General features: G+C 46.0%; 2 protein-coding genes across 2 annotated transcripts in view; one reads left to right on the top strand and one right to left on the bottom strand.

Annotated features, from left to right (window-relative positions):
* Window positions 1-14,685, top strand: part of GTF2F2 (general transcription factor IIF subunit 2) — a 70,996-nt gene extending 56,311 nt beyond the window's left edge. Inside the window, exon 9 of the mRNA XM_083738562.1 lies at window positions 14,035-14,685. Within this exon, the coding sequence (XP_083594688.1) occupies window positions 14,035-14,154 (120 nt within the window). The 3' untranslated portion in view covers window positions 14,155-14,685. The remainder of the gene's footprint in view (window positions 1-14,034) is intronic.
* A 3,713-nt stretch (window positions 14,686-18,398) lies between these two features.
* On the bottom strand, window positions 18,399-23,445 carry TPT1 (tumor protein, translationally-controlled 1). Its single transcript, XM_083738623.1, has 6 exons — window positions 23,169-23,445; window positions 22,541-22,614; window positions 21,563-21,753; window positions 19,516-19,621; window positions 19,203-19,319; window positions 18,399-18,624 (listed from the first exon to the last, which is right to left on the bottom strand). The coding sequence occupies exons 1-6, from the start codon at window positions 23,194-23,196 to the stop codon at window positions 18,622-18,624; spliced, it is 519 nt and encodes a 172-aa protein (XP_083594749.1). The 5' UTR covers window positions 23,197-23,445; the 3' UTR covers window positions 18,399-18,621.
* Between the last annotated feature and the right edge of the window lie 1,592 nt (window positions 23,446-25,037).

Genomic DNA, 25,037 nt, shown 5'->3' with positions numbered 1-25,037 from the left:
TTTTACTCCTAATGTATAAAAATCTGGATGGAAAAAATGGGCCTTTTTGAGACAGACTCCTTCCAAGATTGGACATTCGAAATTAAAGATGACTGGTAAAGGACTATGGCTTAAATAATTGTGGGAGCTCCAGGAAGACATCAGATGTTGATAAATTTTGGGAACGCAACCGGGAAAAGGGAGAGGGAAATTTGGAATCCAAAGGGTTAAACTACATTTTATTTCATTATATTTTAATTTGTAATGTATGTTAAAGGGGGGAACGCGTGGAAGGGAACAGGTCGATTTTAGGAGATGGGAAAATATTTTTAAATTGGGTCAATGACAATAAGTTCAAAATTTGGGATAAGAAATTGCTGAATTTATAAGTAAGAATTGGAATACAAGAGGGGGAGGGGAGGGGAAGTCCTGGAAAGATGTTATGGAAAACAAGATTTTAAATTTGGATGTTCTGTTTTTTTTATTTTGTTGTAATTGGAAATTTTTAATAAATATTATTTTTAAAAAAAGAAAGTAAAGTGAATAAGAAGCATGACCTGAGTCTAGCAACGCAACTCTGTGGTCTTAACCCTTCATGCACTAACTAACACTCATGCATAGTTATGTTTGACAGCAATTTCGTACAGCATTCCTCATCTTTTGCTCTCCCAGAACAGCCTGCTCTGCTCTGTCCAGAATTTTTTTATCTTCCCTGATAGCTCAAAGTGCCTCAAGGAGTTGTGCCTTTTCCTCCAGCAGGGCAGCCACTTGCTGCAGGTAAAACTGTGTAATTCCTCAGAAAAACAAACAAGCCACTGGCACGGCTGGTCATTGCAGCAGCTCTCGCTATCCATGTCCCTTGCTCCTATGCACTCCAATACAACACTTCAGCTTTTTCCTGCGAAACACCTTCACAAACACCCCTGTTTGCAATCTCCCAGTGATGTAGAAATGGGGTTTGCTAGTTCCATCTCACTTCCTTTCTCAGCAGTAGTTCCTCTCCCTCAGACCATGTGCTGTAGTACAGCACATGGCCAAGAACACACAAAAGCACACAAGTAAGCCTTCTAACAGCAAGCAACCAGCCTTAGATAAGCAACCAGCCTTAGCCCCAGAGGCACAAGCTCACTTTGTTCTGTCTTTTCCACCAATGCCTCTCAAATCTTCCAGTTTACTGGCCCTGTTTGCCAGCTCCCAGAGACTGAGAACCAGGCTTCCTCTACCTCGGCCCTCCCGATGTTTTGAGACTGCAATTCCCATCATCCCTGACCACTGGTCCTGCTAGCTAGGGATGATGGGAGTTGTAGGCTAAAAAACATATGGAGGGCCGAGTTTGAGGAAGCCTACTGAGAACAGTTATGTAGAACCAAGTGAGTGGATTAGAGCAGGGATGTCCAACAGGTTGATCGCAATCTACTGGTCGATCCCTGTGAGGCTTTGGTTGATCACGGTCGATCGCTGGCCCTTTCCCCTCGCCCTGCCCCGCCTTCCATCATTGTTGGAGAAGGGAAGACAGAGTTTACAAACTGAGGCTGTCCCCCCCCCCCAGCGATCCTTCGGTAAGTTGCTGTTTCTCTTTGACCCCAAAATAATGTAAAAATGTTGTGTGCCCCCCCCAAAAGCTAAGCAATATATGCCTCCTAGACCCCCTAAAAACCCTTTGACCTGAACCCCTAAAAAATGGGGCTAGATCACTGCCAGTTTTTAATTCTGTGAGTAGATCACAGTCTCTTGGAAGTTGGCCACCCCCGGATTAGAGAAAGGAAGGTTGGGTCATGTTGAGACAAGTTAATTGCTTTTCTTCTGATTGAAAGTTTTCTCAGCACTTGTTAAACAAGGTGAAATTAATCTTAGTATTCAAGGCTTTTGCTTAGCCAGTTTTCCAAGCCCTTTCAGTACTGTATTAAAATTAATTTCTAAGTACTTGCTTTTCCCAGTTTAGCTACTCAAAATGTGCCCTTTTCTGCTGTCAGTTTGTTAGCTTTATCTTTGTATTCTTTTTCATCTCTGCAAAGGACCTGATTTGGCTTTGTGCTTGACTGTCTGTTGATTACTAGATGTCAGTAATTAGCTTGTAAAGCTGGCAGCTTGACAGACTAGGTTAATTTCATTTAGGCATTCTTAATGGTCCTCTTGGGCAATTTTATTTTGGCAGCATTTGTTCCTGACAGCTCAGGACTTTGTGGAAAGCATGGCCTCCATGAGGCTCTCCCTGAATAAATCTGGCCCTAAGCCAATGGCTTAGATCTCGGCGTGCGTGACCTGACACTAAGTTCCAGTGGAACAAAATAAGTGCCATGGTCAAATTACTTCCTGGTGCAACTAGACTTCTCTGCAGGGAGGTGGGACCAGTTTGATGGTCCGCCCCTGCCACTTAACGGATCCAAATGGCTTCCAGAGAGTGGTAGCCTCTCAGCTGATTCCCTGGTGGCCCACTGGAATGTGGAGTTTGTGGCTGTTGGATGGGGTCCGGCAGGCTTCCCTGTGCCCCACTGGACTCCCGTGGATAGCTCTCCATCAGCTTCCTGTAGCAGAGTCGTCGCAGCGGTAGAAACTGTTGCTATGTGTGTGTAACTTGCTTAACTTCAATAGTCTTTAATCGTGTAGAAAAACCTCATAAATCAGCCCGGCGAAAGAGCGCACATCTTGCTGCCTCGCCACAAAAGCGAAAGGAAAACACACACAGAGAAACACTCCCCTCTGTGAACATAGCCACGCCTCAGAATGTGTGACGTCACTCAGAACTGTTTAACCCTGTAGGTTCTGATTCTCTTCATACCCCCTCTCGTCTCGCATCCTGAGGGAAACTGTGAACACACATCTACAGACCTCTGTGAGTTCAACACCCTTTCCATTGCCTCTTGTCCATTTCTGGCATTTGTCTCAGGCAACCGTTGAACCTCCTCAAAACTCCCAGGTTCGCACTGTGCGAAACCAATCCACGCACTGGTGACCCGAAACCTCTCAGGTGGAACTCCCTTCGTGGTGCGAGTGGACCGTCTGAGCACAAACCCAGGTGCTCCTTCTGACCCACTGTGGCCAGCAAGTGTGTCCTCTTAAGAAGACTCCCCTTCTGACCCAGTGCGTCTTCGCGCCTTCTGTACTTTGCTAACAGGAGACGAAGGCTCACTCTTGGGCTCTCTTTTAACAACCTGTGGAGATGCCCAACCCTGTTCTTGACCCTGTTCAGAGACTTGGTCCTCAGCAACAGGTTCAGCTCTCCCTCATCCTCAGAATCAGACAGACATTCTGAGAGAACATCAGGACTCGCATGGATCCTTGACCAACCATTCTGCTCACAGAACTCAGCATGTTTACTGATCAGAAGCTTGGTCTGATCACCTTCTGGATATGCAAACCTCCACCCCTTTGTCGCAGGTTCATATCCACAGAAGATCATTTTCTGGAACCTCGGGCCACCTTGCTTTCGTTGAGCCTTTGGCACAGGCACCCAGGCCTGTGAACCAAACACACGGAAGAAATGCAGCTTCGGCTTCATTCCGTGGAGCATGTAATACGGGGTGTCACCTACCACTGAATTGTAGGACCTGTTCATCGTGAAATTGGCCGCCCTCCAGGCCTCGCTCCAAAAACTCTGAGGCAAACCGGAGTCACACAGTAGAACCTCTGTTGCTTGAGCCAGAGCTTTATTCCTAAGCTTCGCCACGCCCCTCTCCTGAGGAGAAGTAGCACCCGTCACCTTGTGACGTATCCCCTTCTGACGGAAGAAACTGCAGAGCAGACCCAGTAAACTCTGCACCTCGGTCACTCTTGAACCCCTGCACTTTGGTGGAGAACCGTAGTTCCACTGCCACAACCCAATCTTTGATCAGTTGCGCTGCTTCGCCTTTCGTTCTCAGCGAAAAGCACCAGCCATTTTGGCTAAAATCATCTGTCAGCGTCAGCACAAACCTGGCCCCGCCCAGACTCGGCTTTGGCATGGGCCCACAAAGGTCTGTGTGCACAAGCTCAAAAGGTTTTGTGGTTACCCTCTCCAACTTGGGATAACTGCACCCTTTTACCTTTGCCTTTCTGCATGCCCTACAATCTAGGGATTGGTCACATGATTTTATCCTGCACCCTACTGTGTACTGGGGCAACCTTTGGATATCTTCCCAAGAGCCATGTGACATTCTTTTGTGCCACAAGTGAGCACATGAATCATGAGTGGGAACGTTTGCACACTTCGCCTGTGCTCCCTCACCCTCCAGAGGTGTCTCCAAAACGAAGAGATTGTTCTGGCATGCAACACTGACGAGTTGTCTCCCACCCCTGGAAATAGAACAGACATCATTTTCAAAGCAAACCTTGTACCCCTCCTGTAAGAGACAAGATACAGATAACAGACAGTGTTTCATCTCAGGCACAATGTAAACCTCCAGCTCCGCCTGCAAGAAAGAAACATAAACATTTGCCACGTTAGACAAAGGCCTCTGTGACCCATCAGCAAAAACAACTGTTTTCCCAGCTGAAACAGCTCTGCGGTTCCACATTTCGACACCAGGTGTCGCTGTTATCAGGTGATGGCTGGCTCCAGAGTCAATGACCCAGCGCATCATTCTGTCCTCACTGGAGTTAGCCTTTATTGTTGCCATGGAGGCAGTTAGGTGATAAGGACCGTCTTCACTCCCTGAGTCACGTCCTCCCTGCGCATTCCCACACTGGCCTCCTTTCCTGGACTGGCTGCCATGGAAACCTGGCTGACTGCCATGGGAAACGACCTTAGAGACATCCTGCCCAGCCTCTCTGGCTCTCCGGGGGCAGGATCTACGCAGATGGTCAGGAGAATTGCAAACAAAGCAGCAACGAGTGGAAAAAGCCTGAACTGTGCCTTCCGCTGGCCTGGCCCCCCCTCTGCAACCGGATGGGCTCCTTGTGCCAGCTCGGCCCTCTCTAACACGGCGTTCCTGTTCGTCACTCAAGCGTCCTGTCACGTACGCCAGCGTAAGATCTGCGGGATTCATCGATTCCAAAGTTAGACACAAATTGTCATAACTTTTGTCCAAAGAGCTGAGCAAAATATAAACTTTCAGTTCCTCAGAAAAGTTAACTTGCAACAGCCTCAACTGGTTGAAAACAGAGAGCATCTCAGTTACATGCTGTCTGATGCTGTCACCACGACGCAGCCTCATCTCAAACAAGCGTCTGGTAGTGTGGATCTTTGCCCCAGCTGTGGTCCTGTGGTGCACTCTTTCCAGTGCCTGGTAGGCCTCATGAGCAGTCTCCATCCCCTCTACCAAAGGTAGCTGCGAACCCTCCAAACTGAGCACAATAGCTCCCAGGGCTTTGTGATTTCTTCTCTGCGAAGCGTGGGCAGTTGCAATTTCTGCTGCTGAAGCACTGGCCGCCGCTTGTTGTGGAGGCCCTTGGACCGCCTCCCACAGACCCTTGGCTACCAGCCATGCCTTCAGCTTCCTACTCCACTCCTCCCAATTCTTTCTGTTCAATTTTTCGAACGGGACTGCGTACGATTCATGGCTGTCTGCCATCTTCTCCCCCGGGGCTGAGCGTACTCACGTAACAGCAGCAGCTCCTCCGGCACCCGGTCCTCGGAGATCCGTTCCTCCCAGCGAGCTCCACTGCCTCAAACGTTAGGCAGGACTCCAACTGGCTGCAGCCTCCTCTCGTCTGGCTTTCACACACACCTGCACGACTTGGCAACAGTTTCAAAGCTTGGCTGACCTCCCATAACCTGTGGCTGTTGGATGGGGTCCGGCAGGCTTCCCTGTGCCCCACTGGACTCCCGTGGATAGCTCTCCGTCAGCTTCCTGTAGCAGAGTCGTCGCAGCGGTAGAAACTGTTGCTATGTGTGTGTAATAAATCAGACTGCACACAAGCGTTCTTGCTTAACTTCAATAGTCTTTAATCGTGTAGAAAAACCTCATAAATCAGCCCGGCGAAAGAGCGCACATCTTGCTGTCTCACCGCAAAAGCGAAAGGAAAAAACACACAGAGAAACACTCCCCTCTGTGAATATAGCCACACCTCAGAATGTGAGACGTCACTCAGAACTGTTTAACCCTGTAAGTTCTGATTCTCTTCACAGAGTTAACCAGGGCTATCGACTGTCTGGCTCTAAAGCGCCCTCTCCAATTGCATGGAGCTCGAACGGTTCTGTGGTATTGCCCAGGTCTGAGGGCAATGAGATAGTCACTGAGATGGCTAGAGTGACAGTAGTGAAAGACTCATTCTGAATTGAACTGAACATCGAGCTTACCAAGTGGCAATGACAAAGGCAAAGAACACCTTCATTGCTGCCCCCATTGCATCAGCAGAAAACAGTTGCAGGAGACTCTTTCTGGTAGTTCGTAGAACCACCTTCGTCATCAGGGTCCAGTAAGAACTCCAAGTACTCCTGCAATGATTTTGCAAAGTTTTTTGCAGATAAAATTGGTTGAATCTGGAAGGCGGTAAATTCTACCATGGTAGCAAGGCCAGGGCAGGAGAGTGCCAGCTCTCTGTCTAGTCAAGTTGTAGGGAATTAAAGAACCTTTTATTGAGGGTAAAAGAGGAGAGCGCAAAATATGGTTTGAAGCTCAACATCAAAAAAACGAAGATCATGGCCACTGGTCCCATCAACTCCTGGGAAATAGAAGGGGAAGAAATGGAGGCAGTGAGAGATTTTACTTTCTTGGGCTCCATGATCACTGCAGACGGTGACAGCAGCCACGAAATTAAAAGATGCCTGCTTTGAATTGAATTGATGCTTTTGAAGTATGGTGCTGGAGGAGACTCTTGAGAGTCTCATGGACTGCAAGAAGAACAAACCTATCCATTCTTAAGGAAATCAGCCCTGAGTGCTTACTGGAAGGACAGATCGTGAAGCTGAGGCTCCAATACTTTGGCCACCTCATGAGAAGAGAAGACTCCCTGGAAAAGACCCTGATGTTGGGAAAGATGGAGGGCACAAGGAGAAGGGGACGAGAGAGGACGAGATGGTTGGATAGTGTTCTTGAAGCTACCAGCATGAGTTTGACCAAACTGCGGGAGGCAGTGGAAGACAGGAGTGCCTGGCGTCCTCTGCTCTATGGGCTCACGAAGAGTCGGACACGACTACACGACCAAACAACAACAAAATCAGGTTTCAGGCCCAATGGGAACGTCCTGTGTGGGTGTCTTGCGGCAGTTGGAGGATGGGTGGATGGAGGTTCGTTGATGGAGGTTGAATCACAACAAAACAGAAGTACTGTTTCTTGGAGACAGAGAACAAACAGGTGCAGGGGATTCCCTGGTCCTGAATGGGGTAACTGTGCCCCTGAAAGACCAGATGTGAAGCCTGGGAGTCATTCTGGACTCACAGCTGTCCATTGTGGCATAGGGCAACTGTCTACCAGTTCCATCTGGTATGCCAGCTGAGACCCGGCATACCGATGGAGTTGAGAGTGGTACGTGCCCTGGTTATCTCTTGAACTTATGCAATGCACTCCACATGGGGCTACCTTTCAAGGTGACTCAGAAACAACCAACCCAGAATGTGGCTGCCAGACTGGTGACTGGTAGTGGCTGCTGGGACCATATAACACTGGTCCTGAAAGATCCACATTGACTCCCAGTACGCTTCCAAGCGCAATTTAAAGTGTAGGCACTGACCTTTAAAGCTCTAAATGGCTTTGGCCTTGTATACTTGAAGGGCCCTGTATACCTCAGCCCGGACACTTGAGGTCCAGCACTGAGGGCCTTCTGGTGGTCCTCTCACAGTGAGATGTGAAGTTATAGGGAACCAGGCAGAGGGCCTTCTCAGTAGTGGTACCTACCCTGTGGAATACCTTCCCATCAGATGTCAAACAAATAAACTGATGACTTTTAGAAGACATCTGAAGTCAGCCCCGTTTAGGGAAGTTTGATGCTTTATTGTGATTTTATAATTTGTTGAAAGCCACCCAGATTGGCTGGGACAACCCAGTCTGTTGTTGTTGTTGTTGTTGTTGTTGAAAAATGTCACCCAACAGAATTTGTATCAGTGTGCTTCCACTGCACATAAAGATCAACACTTGGGGCCCAGTTAGCAGATCCTGTTAATCCTATTGATTTCATTGGGATTTACTACCAAATAATAATAATAATAATAATAATAATAATAATAATAATAATAATAATAATAATTTATTATTTGTACCCCGCCCATCTGGCTGGGTTTCCCCAGCCACTCTGGGTGGCTTCCAACAGAGATGAAAAATACACTAAAATGTCACATATTAAAAACTTCCCTGAACAGGGCTGCCTTCAGATGTCTTCTGAATGTCAGGTAGTTGTTTATCGCTTTGACATCTGATGGGAGGGCATTCCACAGGGCGGGCGCCACTACCGAGAAGGCCCTCTGCCTGGTTCCCTGTAACTTGGCCTCTCGCAGTGAGGGAACTGCCAGAAGGCCCTCGGAGCTGGACCTCAGTGTCCGGGCAGAACGATGGGGGAGGAGACGCTCCTTCAGATATACTGGACTGAGGCCATTTAGGGCTTTAAAGGTCAGCACCAACACTTTGAATTGTGCTCGGAAACGTACTGGGAGCCAATGTAGGTCTTTCAAGACCGGTGTTATATGGTCTCGGCGGCCGCTCCCAGTCACCAGTCTAGCTGCCGCATTCTGGATTAGTTGTAGTTTCCGGGTCACCTTCAAAGGTAGCCCCACGTAGAGCGCATTGCAGTAGTCCAAGCGGGAGATAACCAGAGCATGCACCACTCTGGCGAGACAGTCTGCAGGCAGATAGGGTCTCAGCCTACGTACCAGATGGAGCTGGTAAACAGCTGCCCTGGATACAGATTTGACCTGTGCCTCCATGGACAGCTGTGAGTCCAAAATGACTCCCAGGCTGCGCACCTGGTCCTTCAGGGGCACAGTTACCCCATTCAGGACCAGGGAATCCTCCACACCTGCCCGCCTCCTGTCCCCCAAAAACAGTACTTCTGTCTTGTCAGGATTCAACCTCAATCTGTTAGCCGCCATCCATCCTCCAACCGCTTCCAGACACTCACACAGGACCTTCACCGCCTTCACTGGTTCTGATTTAAAAGAGAGGTAGAGCTGGGTATCATCTGCATACTGATGAACACCCAGCCCAAACCCCCTGATGATCTCTCCCAGCGGCTGCATGTAGATGTTGAAAAGCATGGGGGAGAGGACAGAACCCTGAGGCACCCCACAAGTGAGAGCCCAGGGGTCTGAACACTCATCCCCCACCACCACTTTCTGAACATGGCCCAGGAGGAAGGAGCGGAACCACTGTATGACAGTGCCCCCAGCTCCCAGCCCCTCAAGGCGGTCCAGAAGGATGTCATGGTCGATGGTATCAAACGCCGCTGAGAGATCCAGCAGAACTAGGAAACAGCTCTCACCTTTGTCCCTAGCCCGCCGGAGATCATCAACCAGTGCGACCAAGGCAGTTTCAGTCCCATGATGAGGCCTGAATCCCGACTGGAAGGGATCCAAATGGTCCGCTTCTTCCAGGCGTGCCTGGAGTTGTTCAGCAACCACTCGCTTGCCCAAGAATGGAAGGTTTGAGACTGGGCGATAATTGGCCATCGTGGCCGCATCTAAAGATGGTTTTTTAAGAAGCGGTTTAATAACCGCCTCTTTCAGCGGGTCTGGGAAGGCTCCCTCACGGAGGGAAGCATTCACCACCCCACGAAGCCCATCGCCCAGTCCTTCCCGGCTAGCTTTTATAAGCCAGGATGGGCAAGGATCCAGGAGACAGGTGATTGGCTTCACTCGTCCAAGCAGCCTGTCCACATCCTCGGAGGTAACAGATTGGAATTGATCCCACTCAACTTGACCAGACAGGACTCTAGCACTCTCCCGCCCCGGCCCTGCTCCCACGGTGGAGTCTACTTCTTCCCGAATCTGAGCGATTTTATCTGCAAAAAACTTTGCAAAATCATTGCAGGAGAACATGTGGCCCGTACTGGGCCCCGATGTTACAGGTGGTTCCGCTAAATTGTGAACCACCTGAAATTGTGAACCACCTGAAAAATAAGTGTTCATAATATTACTGCAGTCTTTGGATTGCATCCAGTTAATCTCTTCTCAGAGCAGACCTGTTTGAATTCGTAGACCAATATTAGTCATGCCTATTCAGAGGCAGTAAACAATGGCATGGTGGGGTTATACTGCCCTCTTATGCCTGAAGGCAGGAGATGCAGTAAGATCTTTGTCAGTCAGTCAACGCCTCAGTCCATTTCTTGTCTTGGTCCAGAGTGGCTGTGTGTTCTTAATCTTCCCAACAGTCCACAATCAGAATTGTTAATGGTTAGTTGTGCCTCCTTATGTTAGTCAGTGTCAGAGTGAGTGTATAGTCTCTGTTCTACTGTATATTACATGATTAGTCACATGATAATAGACTGGAGTGACAGCTCTTTCTGACTTTGAGTGGTAGACTCCAGTTGCTAATTTTTGACAGGGGAAGCTGGGAGGGTCAACACAGCTAATATATTGCAAAGCAAGAGAATAAAATGTGCATCTTGGAAAGTTCTACGGGTAACACACTCTTCTCATTCTACACTCTGCTTCTTTGACTATTTATTTGGAGGCATTTCCCGGGGTATCACAGCACCCAAATTTGTTTTCTTGAACAGCTGCAGTTCAAAATGAATGAATCAATAGAATTGCAGTAAGCATTCATCAGAGAGTTGAAGGGCTGCTCTTTGTAGAGCACTAAGATGACCATGTGTTTTTCAAGTTTCATGAGGCACAATTGCTTCTCTTTTTTACCATTGTTTCACCTGGGGCCTGAAGCCAGCAACCCGTAGAGCACATCCTTGGGGATCTGTGGACATGACCAAGCCAGTGTAGACATTGCTGAGGCCGAAGTGTGACCATGCTGGGAATGTGGGCTTGGAAGAGCACATATTTTGGAGTCTGTTGTGCCAAAATCTTCCTGACACAGTGCTTATGGAAGGCACTGAGGCATCGCTCCTGTCGGTTGTAAGTTGCCCGGGACTCACTTCCATAAAGCAGTGCACTCAACACACAAGCTTGCTATACCTTCATATTGGTTTTGGTCGTTAGCATCACATTCTCCCAGACCCTTTTGGAGAGGTGAGCCATTGCCAGAGCTGCCTTGCCAATACACTTTGTCCAGCTCAGCATCAGTGGAGAGGTTTCTGGTTATGGTGGAGCCCAGGTAAACAAAATTGTCTGTCACCTCAAGCGTGTGATCACCAAAGCTGATGCATGGAGTGCTGGCAATGTCTTGACCCAAGATGTTGGCCTTGGGTCAGGCTGATGGTGAGGAAGCACTTGCGAAGTCTTCCTAGACCATCGTAGATGTTACCAAGTGGGGAAACGCCTGCGGTTTTGTGGATCCCATGAAGCATATATTATTTCACTCAGTACGTACCAGAATCTCCACGGAAAACTTGGGTGGGCTTCTGAAAGGCATGAGACCATTAATCTCAATGTTGTGGGTTCAAGTCTCATATTGGGCAAAGGATTCTTGCGTTGCAGGGAGTTGAACTGGATGACACTTGTGATCCTTTCCAACGCCACAATTCTATGATTCTAAGTGTTTATCAAACTCACTTTTCAGAGTTTTTGCCAGGGCTGATTACTTACCTCTTGGTTCTGGCCTTTATCTGCAGGCACTGCGCATGTGCTTCTAGTTGCCTAACTGGTGTAGCCGGCTTATATTTTCACTAGAAATTTGAAAATACCCATGTGACCTTACAATGCAGTTAGTGTGTTTTCTAGCAAGGTGGCCAACTATTTATCAAACTCCATGCCTCTTTGGCAGGGATGTGAAGGCTTAGTGTTGATTGCAAAGGGGTAGATCTCTTTCATGGGGTCCACAAAGTTTGTCCTTAATGTGGAAGGATGCCTCATTGTCAGAATTGCACCTTAGGCAGCCTTACTGGAGAAGTACCGTCAAGGCGGACCAGGTTGCAGAACAGTCACTTAGGACAGCGTGTCTAGATGCCCTGGAAGAAGCCATGGTGCAGTCATTGCCAAGTCGGTTATTTCCAATAACCACGACAAACTTGGCCAGAATACGGCAATAGTACCACTATATTGCGTACTTCCTACATCCTTTTGCACCATCAGTTGCAGAAAGGCACACTTGAAGCCTATGGTGAGTGCAGAGCAGTGGTCGAGAATGGTGCCTTCTATTACTTGCAGTTTTCCCTCTTGAAAATCTTTTTTGGATGCTCATATGATGAGTTGCTGCCATCTGGTGGTGGGAGGATATTGTATGAGTAATCCTTGCAGCAGTGAAATGCTAAAACATGCTGAAAACAGATCTAACATATTAAGTGTAGTGCAAGTGGTTTGAGCAGACATTTGCTGCTCTGAATACGCTGTAGAATCTATGTTCAAACTGCATCCACCACAATTACAATGCTTTCTGTATTCACCCAGAAAGGAAATGAGAAAAATCAGACTTAAAATGACACACCAGAAGCTTATCACTCATGGACCTCCTGCTCCAGAGCTGATACACACTTTATTTTCTTCCTGTGTCACAGGCCTGTAACCACAGGGAGGCATTGTGGGGCAAAACCCATCCTGGATTAGACGGGCCACAGTAGGTCACCCAGTCTCTCCAACCACCACCTTGACACTTATGGGGTAACCTGGGCTAACAACTGCCCCCAACCCCATTAGAAGACTAGGCTGGAGATCCTTCAGATACCCTACATTAATTCACTTTGCAATATGTTTTCTGTTTCTCATATTTTCTTTTTATCGTTTTCCAAGACTAAAGGAAACATTACCTGATCCTAAGCCTGTTTACTCGGAAGTTATCTCACTATATTCATAGGTTTGCAGCCTAAAGGTTAGAACTAAATATTTTATTTATACACTGAAGTTACCATGACTGTAATTTTGAAGGAAAGTCTAGAAACATGAGCTCATCTTTTTGCCCAGAGGAGGAGGTGATAAGGAAAATGGTGCAGGAAGGGTTTACAAGCTTCTGTCCGCCATGTTGCAGTTTCCTTTCAAACTGTAGCTAGAGCAATTGCATCGTGCAGACAATGAACAGCAGCCCCTTGAGGATTTCAGACAGGAATTTCCCTCAGTCCTGCTTAGTGGTGCTGGGGACTGAACTTGGTACCTTCTGCAGATGCCCCATCACAGAGCTGTAGCCTTCACAGCACTAAGGCCAGAGTTGCACCTCTGCCTGCTCTTGGCGATTATAAAAGGTAAAGGGACCCCTGACCATTAGGTCCAGTCGTGACCAACTCTGGGGTTGCGCACTCATCTAGCTCTATAGGCAGAGGGAGCTGGCGTTTGTCCGCAGACAGCTTTCGGGTCATGTGGCCAGCATGACTAAGCCGCTTCTGGCGAACCAGAACAACACACGGAAACGCCGTTCACCTTCCCGCCAGAGCGGTACCTATTTATCTACTTGCATTTTGACGTGCTTTCGAACTGCTAGGTTGGCAGGAGCCACGGGAGCTCACCCCGTCGTGGGGATTCGAACCGCCGACCTTCTGATCGGCAAGCCCTAGGCTCTGTGGTTTAACCCACAGTGCCACCTGCGTCCCTCTTGGCGATTAAGCTCTGCTTGCAAAAAGGCAGCAGGCAGATGCTCCCCTTCCTCTTTGCTGTTATGCTTAGATAAGCGATAACATCTCTCTGTACTTAACTGCATATGAACTTCAAGTGACTGGCAGGTGGGTGTGGTTTGCCCCAAATGGCCTTGTGGGCCAAATTCAGAGGCCTGGTGCACCTGATAAAGCCCACAGGCTGTTAAAAGTCATTTGTCGAAAACACAAACAGCCCTGTGGAACAGCTGTCGCCTTATCATTGCAACACCTGACCTACCTTAGTCTGCATTCCGGTGCATATTACCTGTGTTTAAGAATCTTCATCTTTTGTGGCTCTGCAGTTCTGTTCTTCCCATGAACATATGCTTGATACTCTTAAACAAAACCATTGCAATTAAAGGATTTACATGGAAGGTAAGCCGAGCCTAATTCTGTGTGCAGATGAATATTCCATTATTAAACTGTTAAGCAGCAATTTCTGGCCTAGGCTAGTTTATTTTAGTACATCTTTATTACTAATATATAAATAGCCTGATATTAATAACAAATTAAATGTTTTCTTTTCCTTTTTTTCAGAGCTACTTGAAAGAAATTTTAAGAGAAATAGGCATCTACAACGTTAAGGGAACACACAAAAACACGTGGGAACTTAAGCCAGAATACAGGCATTACCAAGGAGAAGATAAGAGCGATTAGCATAATTGTTAAGCCAGCAAGAAAGTTGTCAACTGTGGGAGCAGGAAGAGTTGCTCAACTGTTCACCCTTAAAATGCTAAGTGTTGATAATTTTTAAGAAGTCTAGCTTCATTAAAAAAAGATTCTGCAAGAAACCTATTTTGGTTCTGCAAACATATTATTTAAAGAATAAACATGCATTAGGTTTCTTTGTAATAATTGGCCTTTTATCATTTTTATTTTTTTACATTTTGTAAAAATATAACGATGTTAGTAAGGACTGGTATTATTTATTGCAGAGATGTGTTTATTTCATTACTAAAATTCTGTATGGTCCTGACCATATTATGGGTTGCTGTCCAACTTTTTGAATTATGCCTTATTAAGAAATAGAAGTGGAACATAGTTTGAATAGCTCCTGAAATGATGGGAAGAGGAAATTAATACAACACGAAAGCATTTAAATACAGTAAGTAAAAGTGACTTCTTTGTATTAAAATTATTTTGTTTCTGTATTAATAAAAGCAGTTTCTAATTTGTACAAACACAAAATGGCTGTTGTTCTGCTTTTAGATTTAAAACGTTCATGGTGGTTTTATGCCACAAGGGTCAGCTGATCAGTACTTTCTAGAAATTAGGAAGAGGCAGGTGCTGCTAAGCATTACTCAGTTCCTGAGTTTACCATATTTTTCACTCTATAACACACACCAGACCATAACACACATGTAGTTTTTAGAGGAGGAAAAACGAGTAAAAAAATATTCTAAACGAAATAGTGCATATATGATTTTTGTGGTTCATGCTGTGGCCACAGACATGTGATCTGACAGTGAGTTTGGAGTAGCCCAATGCAAAAATCCTGAGGATCCATGCTTTGTAACCACGGAGGAGGGAAGGAAGGGGAACCATGGATCCTCTGCTCATGACTGCAGAAAATCCCCCCCGCCACCTGCAGGCATTCGCTCCATAACACGCACAGACATTTCCCCTTACTTTCTAGGAGGAAAAAAGTGAGTGTTATGGTGCAAAAAATACGATATATATTTGTTCAAGTTCTGTGGGACCTTCAAAATCCTGCACTTTTTCAATAGTGCAAACGTTCTTTTTACAAAATTTAGGAGCCAATCAGACCTTCCTTAAGAACCAGTTTAGGAGGTAAAAGATCGATAAGCAGAGGGATTTTTCACTTAATTTATTTTTCTTTGAGCAGCTGCAGATTTAACTATAGAAGGAAGAGTTGGAGGGTAACTGTCTCCTGTTCGTAACAGTGTCCGACAGCAAGGGAAGAAGCCACGTTATGTGCCCTCTTCAGTAACCTGGGACAAGACACAAGTGCACTTTTTAATCTTTATCCTGGGTCACAGTACCCTAGTTTGCATAAATCAGCTGATTGCCAGATGTATTTACACACCAAGGTGCTGTTACAAACATGTCCACAGTGCCGTCATGGCTCAGGCTTTTGGAGAGACAGGTTAAAAAGCTTGTGCTTATCTTCATAGTCTGCTGTTCTACCTGCAATCAAAGTTGTTAGTGTATGTAGGCTTTTGAAATTCGGTCAGCTGCCTTGAATCTCTCTTGTAGAAAAGCTGCTTTGAGCATCTGCTACCTTGGGGAACTGAATTGTTTAGGGTACTGCAAAAAACTAAAGATGGTGGCAACTGAAGCAGTATGCAAAATGTGTGTGCAGAGGCTCACAGATGTGGGTAACAAATATGAATCAACTGCAAAAATGGCAAAAGGGATGTGGGAAAAGGAAATTGAGAACCCTGGCCAAGGCTGTATCTGAAATACTAAGATTAAGTGCCCAGGGCTGAGCAGAGATTGATGTAATTTGCAACAAATAACACATACCACAAACTAGTATGGTAGCAGAGTTTGCTTGTTTGTTGCACCAGCCACTGCTTTTAAATAATGGCCTTGGCTTCAGTCTGGCACCTTAAGGTTATCTTTCAACACAGCTGGAAATAACCAAATAATCACACAACCCAGAACAAGAATTTAAACATTCTCTTACATTTTGAACTACCTGAAACTTATTAATAAGGGGGAGAAAGCCATTTCCTGCAATATGGTGGGGGTTGCCCACAGGATGTTCATATAAATTTCTGGAAAACATGTGGCATATCTGCCATCCCTTCCCCAAGCTAGTGCAGCCAAGGCCACAGGGAAATAAGCCTATACTCTTTAAATTATATATATATATATATATATATATATAAAGGATGAACAGCTAGTTCTATGTGGCCCTCTACTGTATTAGCATAGGCAATATAGGAAAGTTTCAGATTCAGGGGTACAAAAAAAACCTACAAAGTTTTGCCTGTCAAATATACCAGTACTTTGGCACTCTTTTTAATACACTAATTTTGTTCATTTTGGGATTATACCAGCCTGTAAGAGAAGCCATAATGGTGGAAAACCTTTTCCAGCTCCTACCTGCTACAAGCTATCCTCTGGAGTGAAGTGGAACTTCACTCATGGAACAAAACTAGTGCCTTCTCCCCCCCCCCAATGCCCTGGAGGCTCCCCTCAACCTTCCAGAACAGATTTTGAGGTTACAGGAAGCTGTAAGGGGCAGAGTAACAAAAGCATAGTGAGCCAGTAACTGAATTCCTTGCAGAATAATTCATTTTTTGGGGGAAAACAGACATCCTTTTAGGGATCAGTTTCTCAAAATCAAGTTAAACATGATGGAGGAGGGAGAGAATGAATCACTCCACACTGCCTGACAAAACTCTGCTTGCTTCAGCAGATAATTGGTCAAATTTTGTTTTGATGTAAAAGTAGTATCAGTGATACATCAACAAAAATAGACCACAAGATGTACACAGTATCTGCAACCCCCTTTTCCATTCCCCCCCAAAAAACAATGATTTTGCTCTGAGCAGCAAGCATTCTGGTGTTACACTGTTTTTTTCATTCACAGGATGAAGCTGCTAGATGGGAAAGAGGGATAGAACAAGCATTGAAGCATCAAAGGGGAACCAAAATGGAAAACTTAAAAAGGATAACAAAACCGTACTACTAAACCATAACACACATGCAAGACTATGTATAAGTCTCAGGAATATACAGCCTAAGTATCTTTCTTAATACACTCTTGATACACAGCACAGCAAGCGGTGAAATAGCTGCTTGGCTACTTCTTCTACACGCCAGGTTTCCGATCTTTTTGGAAACAAGGATCAAAAACTGTTCTAGGCTCACAGTGCCAACCAGGGAGATTCCCAAACTACTGCTATCAGTATTTGTAGCACGCCAAGTCTCTCAAAGACACTTCCTGTTCTTTTGTCTATTAGGATGCAAACCAACAATCTTTATGGCTTCTACTACCAGTATTAATTTGTAGCAAATTTTGTAGCTTTTGCCATTTTGAGATCATAGCAGCCCTCCTGATTTAAAAACCATGTTGCATTTGCTTGGCTTTGACATGCTTCTTTAACCTTGCTCCAAGTGCAAAGTTCACTTCGTATTATGCTTTGAACAGTGTCATGTCAGGGGAGCAGAAAGTGGAACGATGGAAAAGGCACAGAGCTCTCATTTTTGCATCCTACGGGAACCAATTTACTTTATCACAGCCTGTCAAACAAACGTCTCCTGGGACAGCCCATAAAATATACTTCAGGACTCTGCAAACATCAGCAAAAACAGTATGATGCACATGTTGTCTACACTAATTCTTTGGACTAGTGCTTAAGGGTGCCATTACCACCACAACTAACCAATTTAGGCTTTGATAAACCACAAAGATTATTAATGTCCTGTGATTAAACCAGTATTACTTTTCCATTTTAAGTTATAATTACTTTGAACTACAGCCTCATGTGTGCAGACTCCCTGCCTAAAATGCTTGTTTCTGCCACCAAAGATTGCTTTTCCACTTCTTCTGCCTTAGTCATAATTTGCCATGAAAAACTGATGAAATCCATCTCTCCTTGACTGGTTCAGAACTCTAATCAGCAGTCTGTGTTCAGTCTTCCAATTCTGTCCTCCAGCTAGCTATTGTGGTTTGTTGAACAGCAAGAAACTCGGTCCATTTCAGAATGAAAGCCTTCTTCTCTACTAATCATTTTCAGGTGTTTAGGAGCAAGTCAGTTGTAGCCGGCTGATCTTCCAGTTCTAGGTCACCAGTATCGGACGACAGTCTGACACATGCATTGGGCCAGGCTATGCTACTGAAGTCAAAAATCCAAATGCACAAGAGCTACAAGAAGCTTGCTGAAGAACCCTGCTGAATGCATTAAACCAAGAGGCATTATCTATGCTGGGTTTAAATGAGTTTTTCTTTATTTTAGACAGCCTACATGACAAGTTTTTAAAAACCAATGCCTCCACTCCAATTAATTCAGGGTCAAAATAAATCAAATTAAGCTCAAGATGGCATCAGTCCAGTTTTCAAACAATGCTGAGTCATGATGTTTTGTTGATGAATAAAGAACAGCAGCCAATTATGATGATGATAGATGATCCAGAAGGGTTGGTCTCTTGTTACTGTTAAGAAATTAATGAGAGTTAGCCTATGCTTGTAGCAATTCCTTATGTCATCATTAAATATTCACTCTCTTAAATGTTCTCCCTTATTCAATCTGAGTTGCCACGTTTATCAGGCACACAGAAAGCGCAAGGAAATTGCTGTTGCATCTTTATGCAAGCTAGAGAGCAAAAGTAGTTGTTCCCAGCCTATCAGCAGATGCTTAACATTCTGAACTTGCATCTCAACTTCCCTAAGGCACTGTTTGAGAGGGTACCAGTCTTGATTAGCAACCTTTCATTCACAGAAAGGGGGCAATGGCTTCAACAGCCATATCAAAATACAGCCAATAAATGTTTTGGTTTGATATTAAGCGAAGTGCGGCGGTCAACCAAGCTTGACTCAGAGTAGACCTACTGAAATTAATGACCGATTAAATACCTCCCAAGATTTAAATCTAGCAACAGCGTTTTTTTAAAAAAATCTAACAATCCACACCGTTTGCATTTTCTGTTCTTACCCCTGCCCACCTGAATTATCTGCTCTTCTATTTAAGCCATTGGCAGGAAAGCAATTTCTCTCGGGAATTTATACTTACACATTTCTCCATTTCTAATCCATCCTTAAAGAAAATCATATAAGGAGTGATACCATCCTCACGGAAATCCAGCAACGCCACCATCCCATCTGGATTCATGTTCTCGCCTACAAAAAACTTTCAGGAGAAAAAAAAACCGGTTGATGCAAATAAGTTCTTAGAAAGCACTAACATAACAATGCACATTTCCTTGGCTCAAGCATCAGGCACTTCCCACAGAATGCCAGTCTTAAAACAAGCAGCAAAAGCTACTTCACAGTATGCAAGTACTGAAAATATGTTACAAAAAAAGAGGGGAAGCTTTGGAACTTACCTGGTAATTTTTGAAGTTTGCAAGGATATGTTTGACTTGTTCAGCTGCTCCAGTCATGAACGGCTTTACTCTCTCTGGCTTTGTTTCCTCAAGTCTTGCTTTGATTCTAGGGGAAAAACAACAACAATTCTAACACCTGCAATTTAACAAGTTTGAGGATTGTACCCAAAAGTTTCTAATAGCTGATCTGAAAGGAAAACACTGCATTGATTTTTACTGCTCCCCTGCATGGATAGTGCTTTACTTTACCTGCCAGTTTTAAATTATATTTCTTGGGAACATTTTTATTATACACAAGGCCACATAAACTGGCATGGTAAAATATGCCAGCAGATTTCTATATGCGCCTCCATTGAGGCAACAGTAAAATAGCAGAATAGACAATATTGTATCGAAAGAAGGGGTTTCCTTTGGCCCAGAAATCTTGCCTCTAAATATAAAGCAACTGTTACATCATATCTGTAATACAGAGCCTTAATAACTCCATGAAGCTACAGCAAAAAGCACAGCCACTGATCAGTTCTGCCAATAACCAGGATTGTTTGGTTGCACATCTCTTTTGAGTTGTTTGAATCCCAGTTGGTCCTTACTGGGAATTTTAAGAGAAAGTGATCGTGTTGCCTTGGATTTCATGATACAGGGAAAGGGAAAACTTAGTGTAATCAGTCACAGACTTTAAGAAGGCTGATTTCTGGAAGCTTAAAGAACTACTGCAGGCATAGGCAAACTCGGCCCTCCAGATGTTTTGGGACTACAACTCCCATCATCTCTGACCACTGGTCATCTTAGCTAGGGGTGATGGGCGTTGTAGTCCCAAAACATCTGGAGGGCCGAGTCTGCCTATGCCTGAAGTACCGGGTGAGATGAAGGCACAAATGCAGACAATTCCAGAAAGAAAAGTGGGAGGCACCTAAATAAACTTGTGTGGCTTTATAAGAAGCATACACAAGCTTGGTGGATCTGGGGAATCCTATGGACATAGTGTATCTTGATTTCAGTAATGCTTTTGACAAAGTTCCCCATGACATTCTTGTGGAGAAGCTGGTAAAATGTGCAGCTGGTCGACTATCAGAACTCAAAAACTCATTAATAGTTCCTAGTCATCCTAGGAAAAAGTGACGTGGGGTGACAGAGTTCTATCCTGCACCCACTGTTGTTCAACATCTTTATAAATGACTTTGACGATGGAATTGAAGCGATCCACATCAAATTTGAAGATGATACCAAATTGGGAGGGGTAGCTAATGCCACAGAAAACAGAATCGGGATTCAAAATGACCTTTACAGATTGGAGAATTGGGCGCAAAGTAATAAGATGAATTTCACCAGGGACAAATGTAAGGTTCTGAACTTAGGCAGGAAGAATCAGATGCACAAATGTAAGATGGGGGACACCCAGCTTACATGTGAAAAAGATCCAGGGCCCAAAAGAATGATGCAGCATAGTGTCCAGATCAAGGGAAGGTATATCACTCTATTCTGCCATAGTCAAACCACACATGGAGTCGTATGTCCAGTTCTGGGCACCACAATTTAAGGATATGTGTGCTGGAATGTGTGCAAAGGATGGCAACCAAGAGGATCACAGGTCTGGAAGCCAAGCCTTATGAGGAAAGGCTGAGGTATGCTTACATCAGCAATGCAATCACTATGTGCATTTGTTATATCGGAAATGTGGCCTCAAATTAACCTTAAGATTTAGGGTTCTCACTAGTAGCATTTTCCTTTTGACCTCGATGACTTAAACATAATGGACCAAACCTAGTATATTTAAGAGGACATCCTTCAGATATCCAATACTATAATAGGATATGTTGAAAGAAGCAGTATCTTAGCAAAATGTGTATGCAGGTGGTTATGGCTTTAAATTATAGATCTTTCAGAATAAGAGCACCATTGTAATCATCCCCACAACTGGATCCCAGCAGCCCATCTCCATCAGAAGGCAGTGCTGAAACCTTATGGACATCTTCCAAGAGTGTTTGCTATGTAACCCTCATCGTAACTGTCTTCTAGCCTTGAAATGACAGACACCAGGCTAACTTACGCTTTCATGTAGTCCTTGATGTACTTCTTGTAAGACTCTTTAGTGAAGCTTGTTTCCTGAAGGTGGTGGTTCATTACAATGTCAACACCGGTGACAACAGTAGCCTCTGCCCCTTCACCATCTGGACCTTCAGCCGACGCATTTCCACCAATTAAAGCATCATCTATTTCACCTTCTTTCCTGCTCACCATCTAAACCATTCATTGAAGAAAAATACCACCACTGAAAAGCAAAATCTAATTGTAAAATGATCTGCTCCTGTTTATTAATCTACTCAAAGCTCAATAGCAGAGTTTTAAGTCCTGAAACTAGTTCAGTTATGAGCAAAGCTATCCAAGTGGAATTTGTCACCAAAGGGAGAATAAGCTGCCCAGAGAATCTTAAATTGGAAGTCTTTATGATTAAGACTCTGATTTCCAAGGTTTTTGAAACACACACACACACACACACAAAACCTGCTACTTTTGACTTCTTCCCATTAAAATGAAGGGATGTTAAAACACCACGCCTCAAATTACTCAGTCTGGATGTCGCCATTACCACTATGGAGGCTTAATGGATGTGTCAGAGCTTATCTTGCAACCTAGCCCCTCTCAAGTCACTGTGACATCTCTGTTATAAAGGTGACCCATATTGGCATGGTGATGCATAGGTTATGAAAGGCTAAAGCATGGATCTCTCACACTCCCAACTGTGCAGACCAAGCCATATTGCTAGGCATCAATTACCCCTGACATGGTCGTTGCACAATAAATGTGAGCTTTGGTTACTTTATGAGTTCATAGAAAAGACTGAAATTTCCCAGTTGGTCTCAGATATTGCAAAATCTCTTCCCCCCCATAACAGAAGTTGATGGAGTGCCTGTGAAGGGTAGCAACTGCTAAAAGAAGGGCCAAAGCACAGTTGAACTACACTATGGCGAGGGTTCGAACCCCGCCCCACCTACATAAAATGAGTAGATTTACAAACAAAGCCTACCTTCCCTTCCACTTCCAGGCAGAGTCCGCTGGCCACTTCTTTGACCTTGTAGATGTCCGAGAACATCTCGTCTTCTGCGGGCAGAGAAAGGAGGAGAGCGCGTGAGGGGGGCTCCCCATGGTCGGCCGGCCGTTCTCCCTCCCCCAAACCCCACCCTCCTCTCAGAGGTCGCCCCTCTTTCTTTCCCTCCCTCCCTTCCGGTCCAGGCCTTGCCAGGCCCCAGAGGTAGATGCGGCGGCGGCGGCAGCGGCGGCGCCCGGAACGGGAAAAGGCCTCGGTAAGGCTGCGCCGGAAGCCAAGAGGGAAAACGCCGGAAGCGCCGCCCAAGGCCTCCAGCCCCACGGCCCCTTCGGTAGCCCCGCTCACGCAAGCGCGGTGGCCGCGGCAAAAAGACGCATGCGCAGTGAATAGAATGCCGGGGCCGCCAGTCTTCGCGCTCTTCCCCCCCCCCCCGCCCCGCGAACCAGTCTCCCTTCCCCCTCTCTTCTGTGCCGCGCAGGCGCGGTGTAGCGGGAGGGCGCGCGAGGTGCCTAGCCCGGGCCGCGGAGCCGCGCAAGCGCAGTAGGGCGCCGCTGTGGGGGCTCCGCGGGGGGCCCGACCTCGACGGCGCTGAGGGAGATTCGCTTACGGCTGATGCAGTCGCGGTAGATGATCATGGCTGAGGCGTCGTCGGGCGGCGGTGGGTCGAGCGGGCGGGCGGGCGGCCTCGGGGAGCGGAGCGGCTGGGCGGCGACTCCCGGCGAGAGCAAGGAGCGAGGCGGAGAAAGGCCGAGGCGGCGCTGCCACTGAGCTCATATAGCCAGCGGGGCACGTCCCTGCCATCCGTGCGTCACCAATCCCTGCGCTCCCCGCCACGCACGGAGCTGTGACGCAAGCGCGCCCGCAGGCCGCCGCCCCGCCTCCCCGCGCGCACGTAGAGGTAAGAATGGACAGAGCTACTCTCTGAGGGCAGGAGGTAGAGCTTCCGGGTTCCTTCTCCTCCCGTCTCCGCCAATAGGAAACAACGCTGTCAACTTTTCCCTTTTCTTGCGAGGAATCCTATTCGGAATAAGGGAATTTCCCTTAAAAAATGGGGAACGTTGACAGCTATGCGCAGAGGCGGCGTGGCTGCGGGTTCGCAGCAGCTGGTCCTCGCTGAAACGGAAGCCAAGAGAGAAGACCCTGACCCAGCCTTAAAATCGTAGAATCATAGAATTAGAAGGAGTTCCAATGGTCATCTAGTCCAACCCCCTGCAGTGCAGGAATCTCAACTAAAGCATCCAGGACAGATGGCCAACCAATCTCTGCTTGGAAACCTCCAAGGAAGGAGCACCCGCCACCTCCCGAGGGAGGTCTGTTCAAACAGCTCTTACTTGTCAGAAAGGTCTTCCTGATGTTTAGTCGGAAACTCCTTTCTTGTAACTTGAATCCATTGGTTCGGGTCCTACCTTGTCTGGAGCAGCAGTAAGCAAGCTTGCTCCCTCTTCCATGGGACAGCCCTAAGCATACCCCGATCCTTTAACCGTTCCTCATAAAGCTTGGCTTTGTTATAAGCATTTTAAGGTCTCAAATATAGAATATTCATAAATGCACACATATCTAAATACAGTGGTAGCTCAGGTTACATTCGCTACAGGTTACAGACTCCACCAACCCAGAAATAGTGCTTCAGGCGTGGCAGTAGCAGGAGGCCCCATTAGCTAAAGTGGTGCTTCAGGTTAAGTACAGTTTCAGGTTAAGTGCGGACCTCCGAAACGAATTAAGGACTTAGCCTGAGGTACCACTGTATATGAACCAAATATTCCTCTGCAGTAAGGGAGGCAAATGGGGAAAGCCTTCCCATTGTTTTTTCCCCCTTGCAAATCCTGTCTTAAGGGCATATTTGTGTATGAATAGGATGAGCCTGTGACCCGGATTCAAGAACTAAAGTATTAACCATAACAAAAGAATGGCCAGACTGCCCAGGTAATGCAATCAGTGACCATTATTAGGTATCCTGGCGGGCAGGATTTCTGCTGTAAACCGCCTGTGTCTATGATGTATGTATGATGTATTGAGGGGTGGTCTTGGGCTACAGGGTGGACAATTTCAAATGTCTATACAAGGGCTTGCGCACCATTGTTCAGGGCTCTTCTCTCTCCTCTGTGAGTGGGGACCCTGTTGCAACAGTTCCTCAAATAAAGATCAGGCTTACTAGCCACTTTGCTTCTCAATATACTCTGGTTGACCTGTGTTTTCTCCTACCGATAGTGAACCTACTTAAGGACTCTATATGGGCTCCAGAATACCCCATAAGGGAAAGGGAGCAGTTTTTCTCCTAACTTCCAGCTCCTAGACCCTTGATCACCCTAGTTGCACTCCTCTGCACACATTCCAGTTTGTCAACATCCTTAAATTGTGGTGCTCAGAACTGGGCATAGGACTCTTGCCCTGTGGGTGGGCCAACCCTGCTGAGCACCGTAGTTTACAATGCACAGTTATAATTCCCAGCAGGTCTCAAACTACAGTGCCCAGAATT

Source organism: Podarcis gaigeae (genome assembly GCF_964106915.1).
Source record: "Podarcis gaigeae genome assembly, chromosome: 5".
NCBI classification, from domain to species: domain Eukaryota; kingdom Metazoa; phylum Chordata; class Lepidosauria; order Squamata; family Lacertidae; genus Podarcis; species Podarcis gaigeae.
The sequence above is the reverse complement of the archived record's forward strand: the minus strand, read 5'-3'. Positions and strand labels throughout refer to the sequence as shown.

Coding starts and splice junctions, on each gene's coding strand:
- TPT1 (XM_083738623.1), bottom strand. CDS start 23,196: ATGATCATCTACCGCGACTGCATCAGCC. Junction 19,622..21,562: donor ATCAAGGACTACATGAAAGC/GTAAGTTAGCCT, acceptor TTTTTCCCCTAG/AATCAAAGCAAGACTTGAGG. Junction 19,320..19,515: donor CAAACTTCAAAAATTACCAG/GTAAGTTCCAAA, acceptor TTCTCCTGAAAG/TTTTTTGTAGGCGAGAACAT.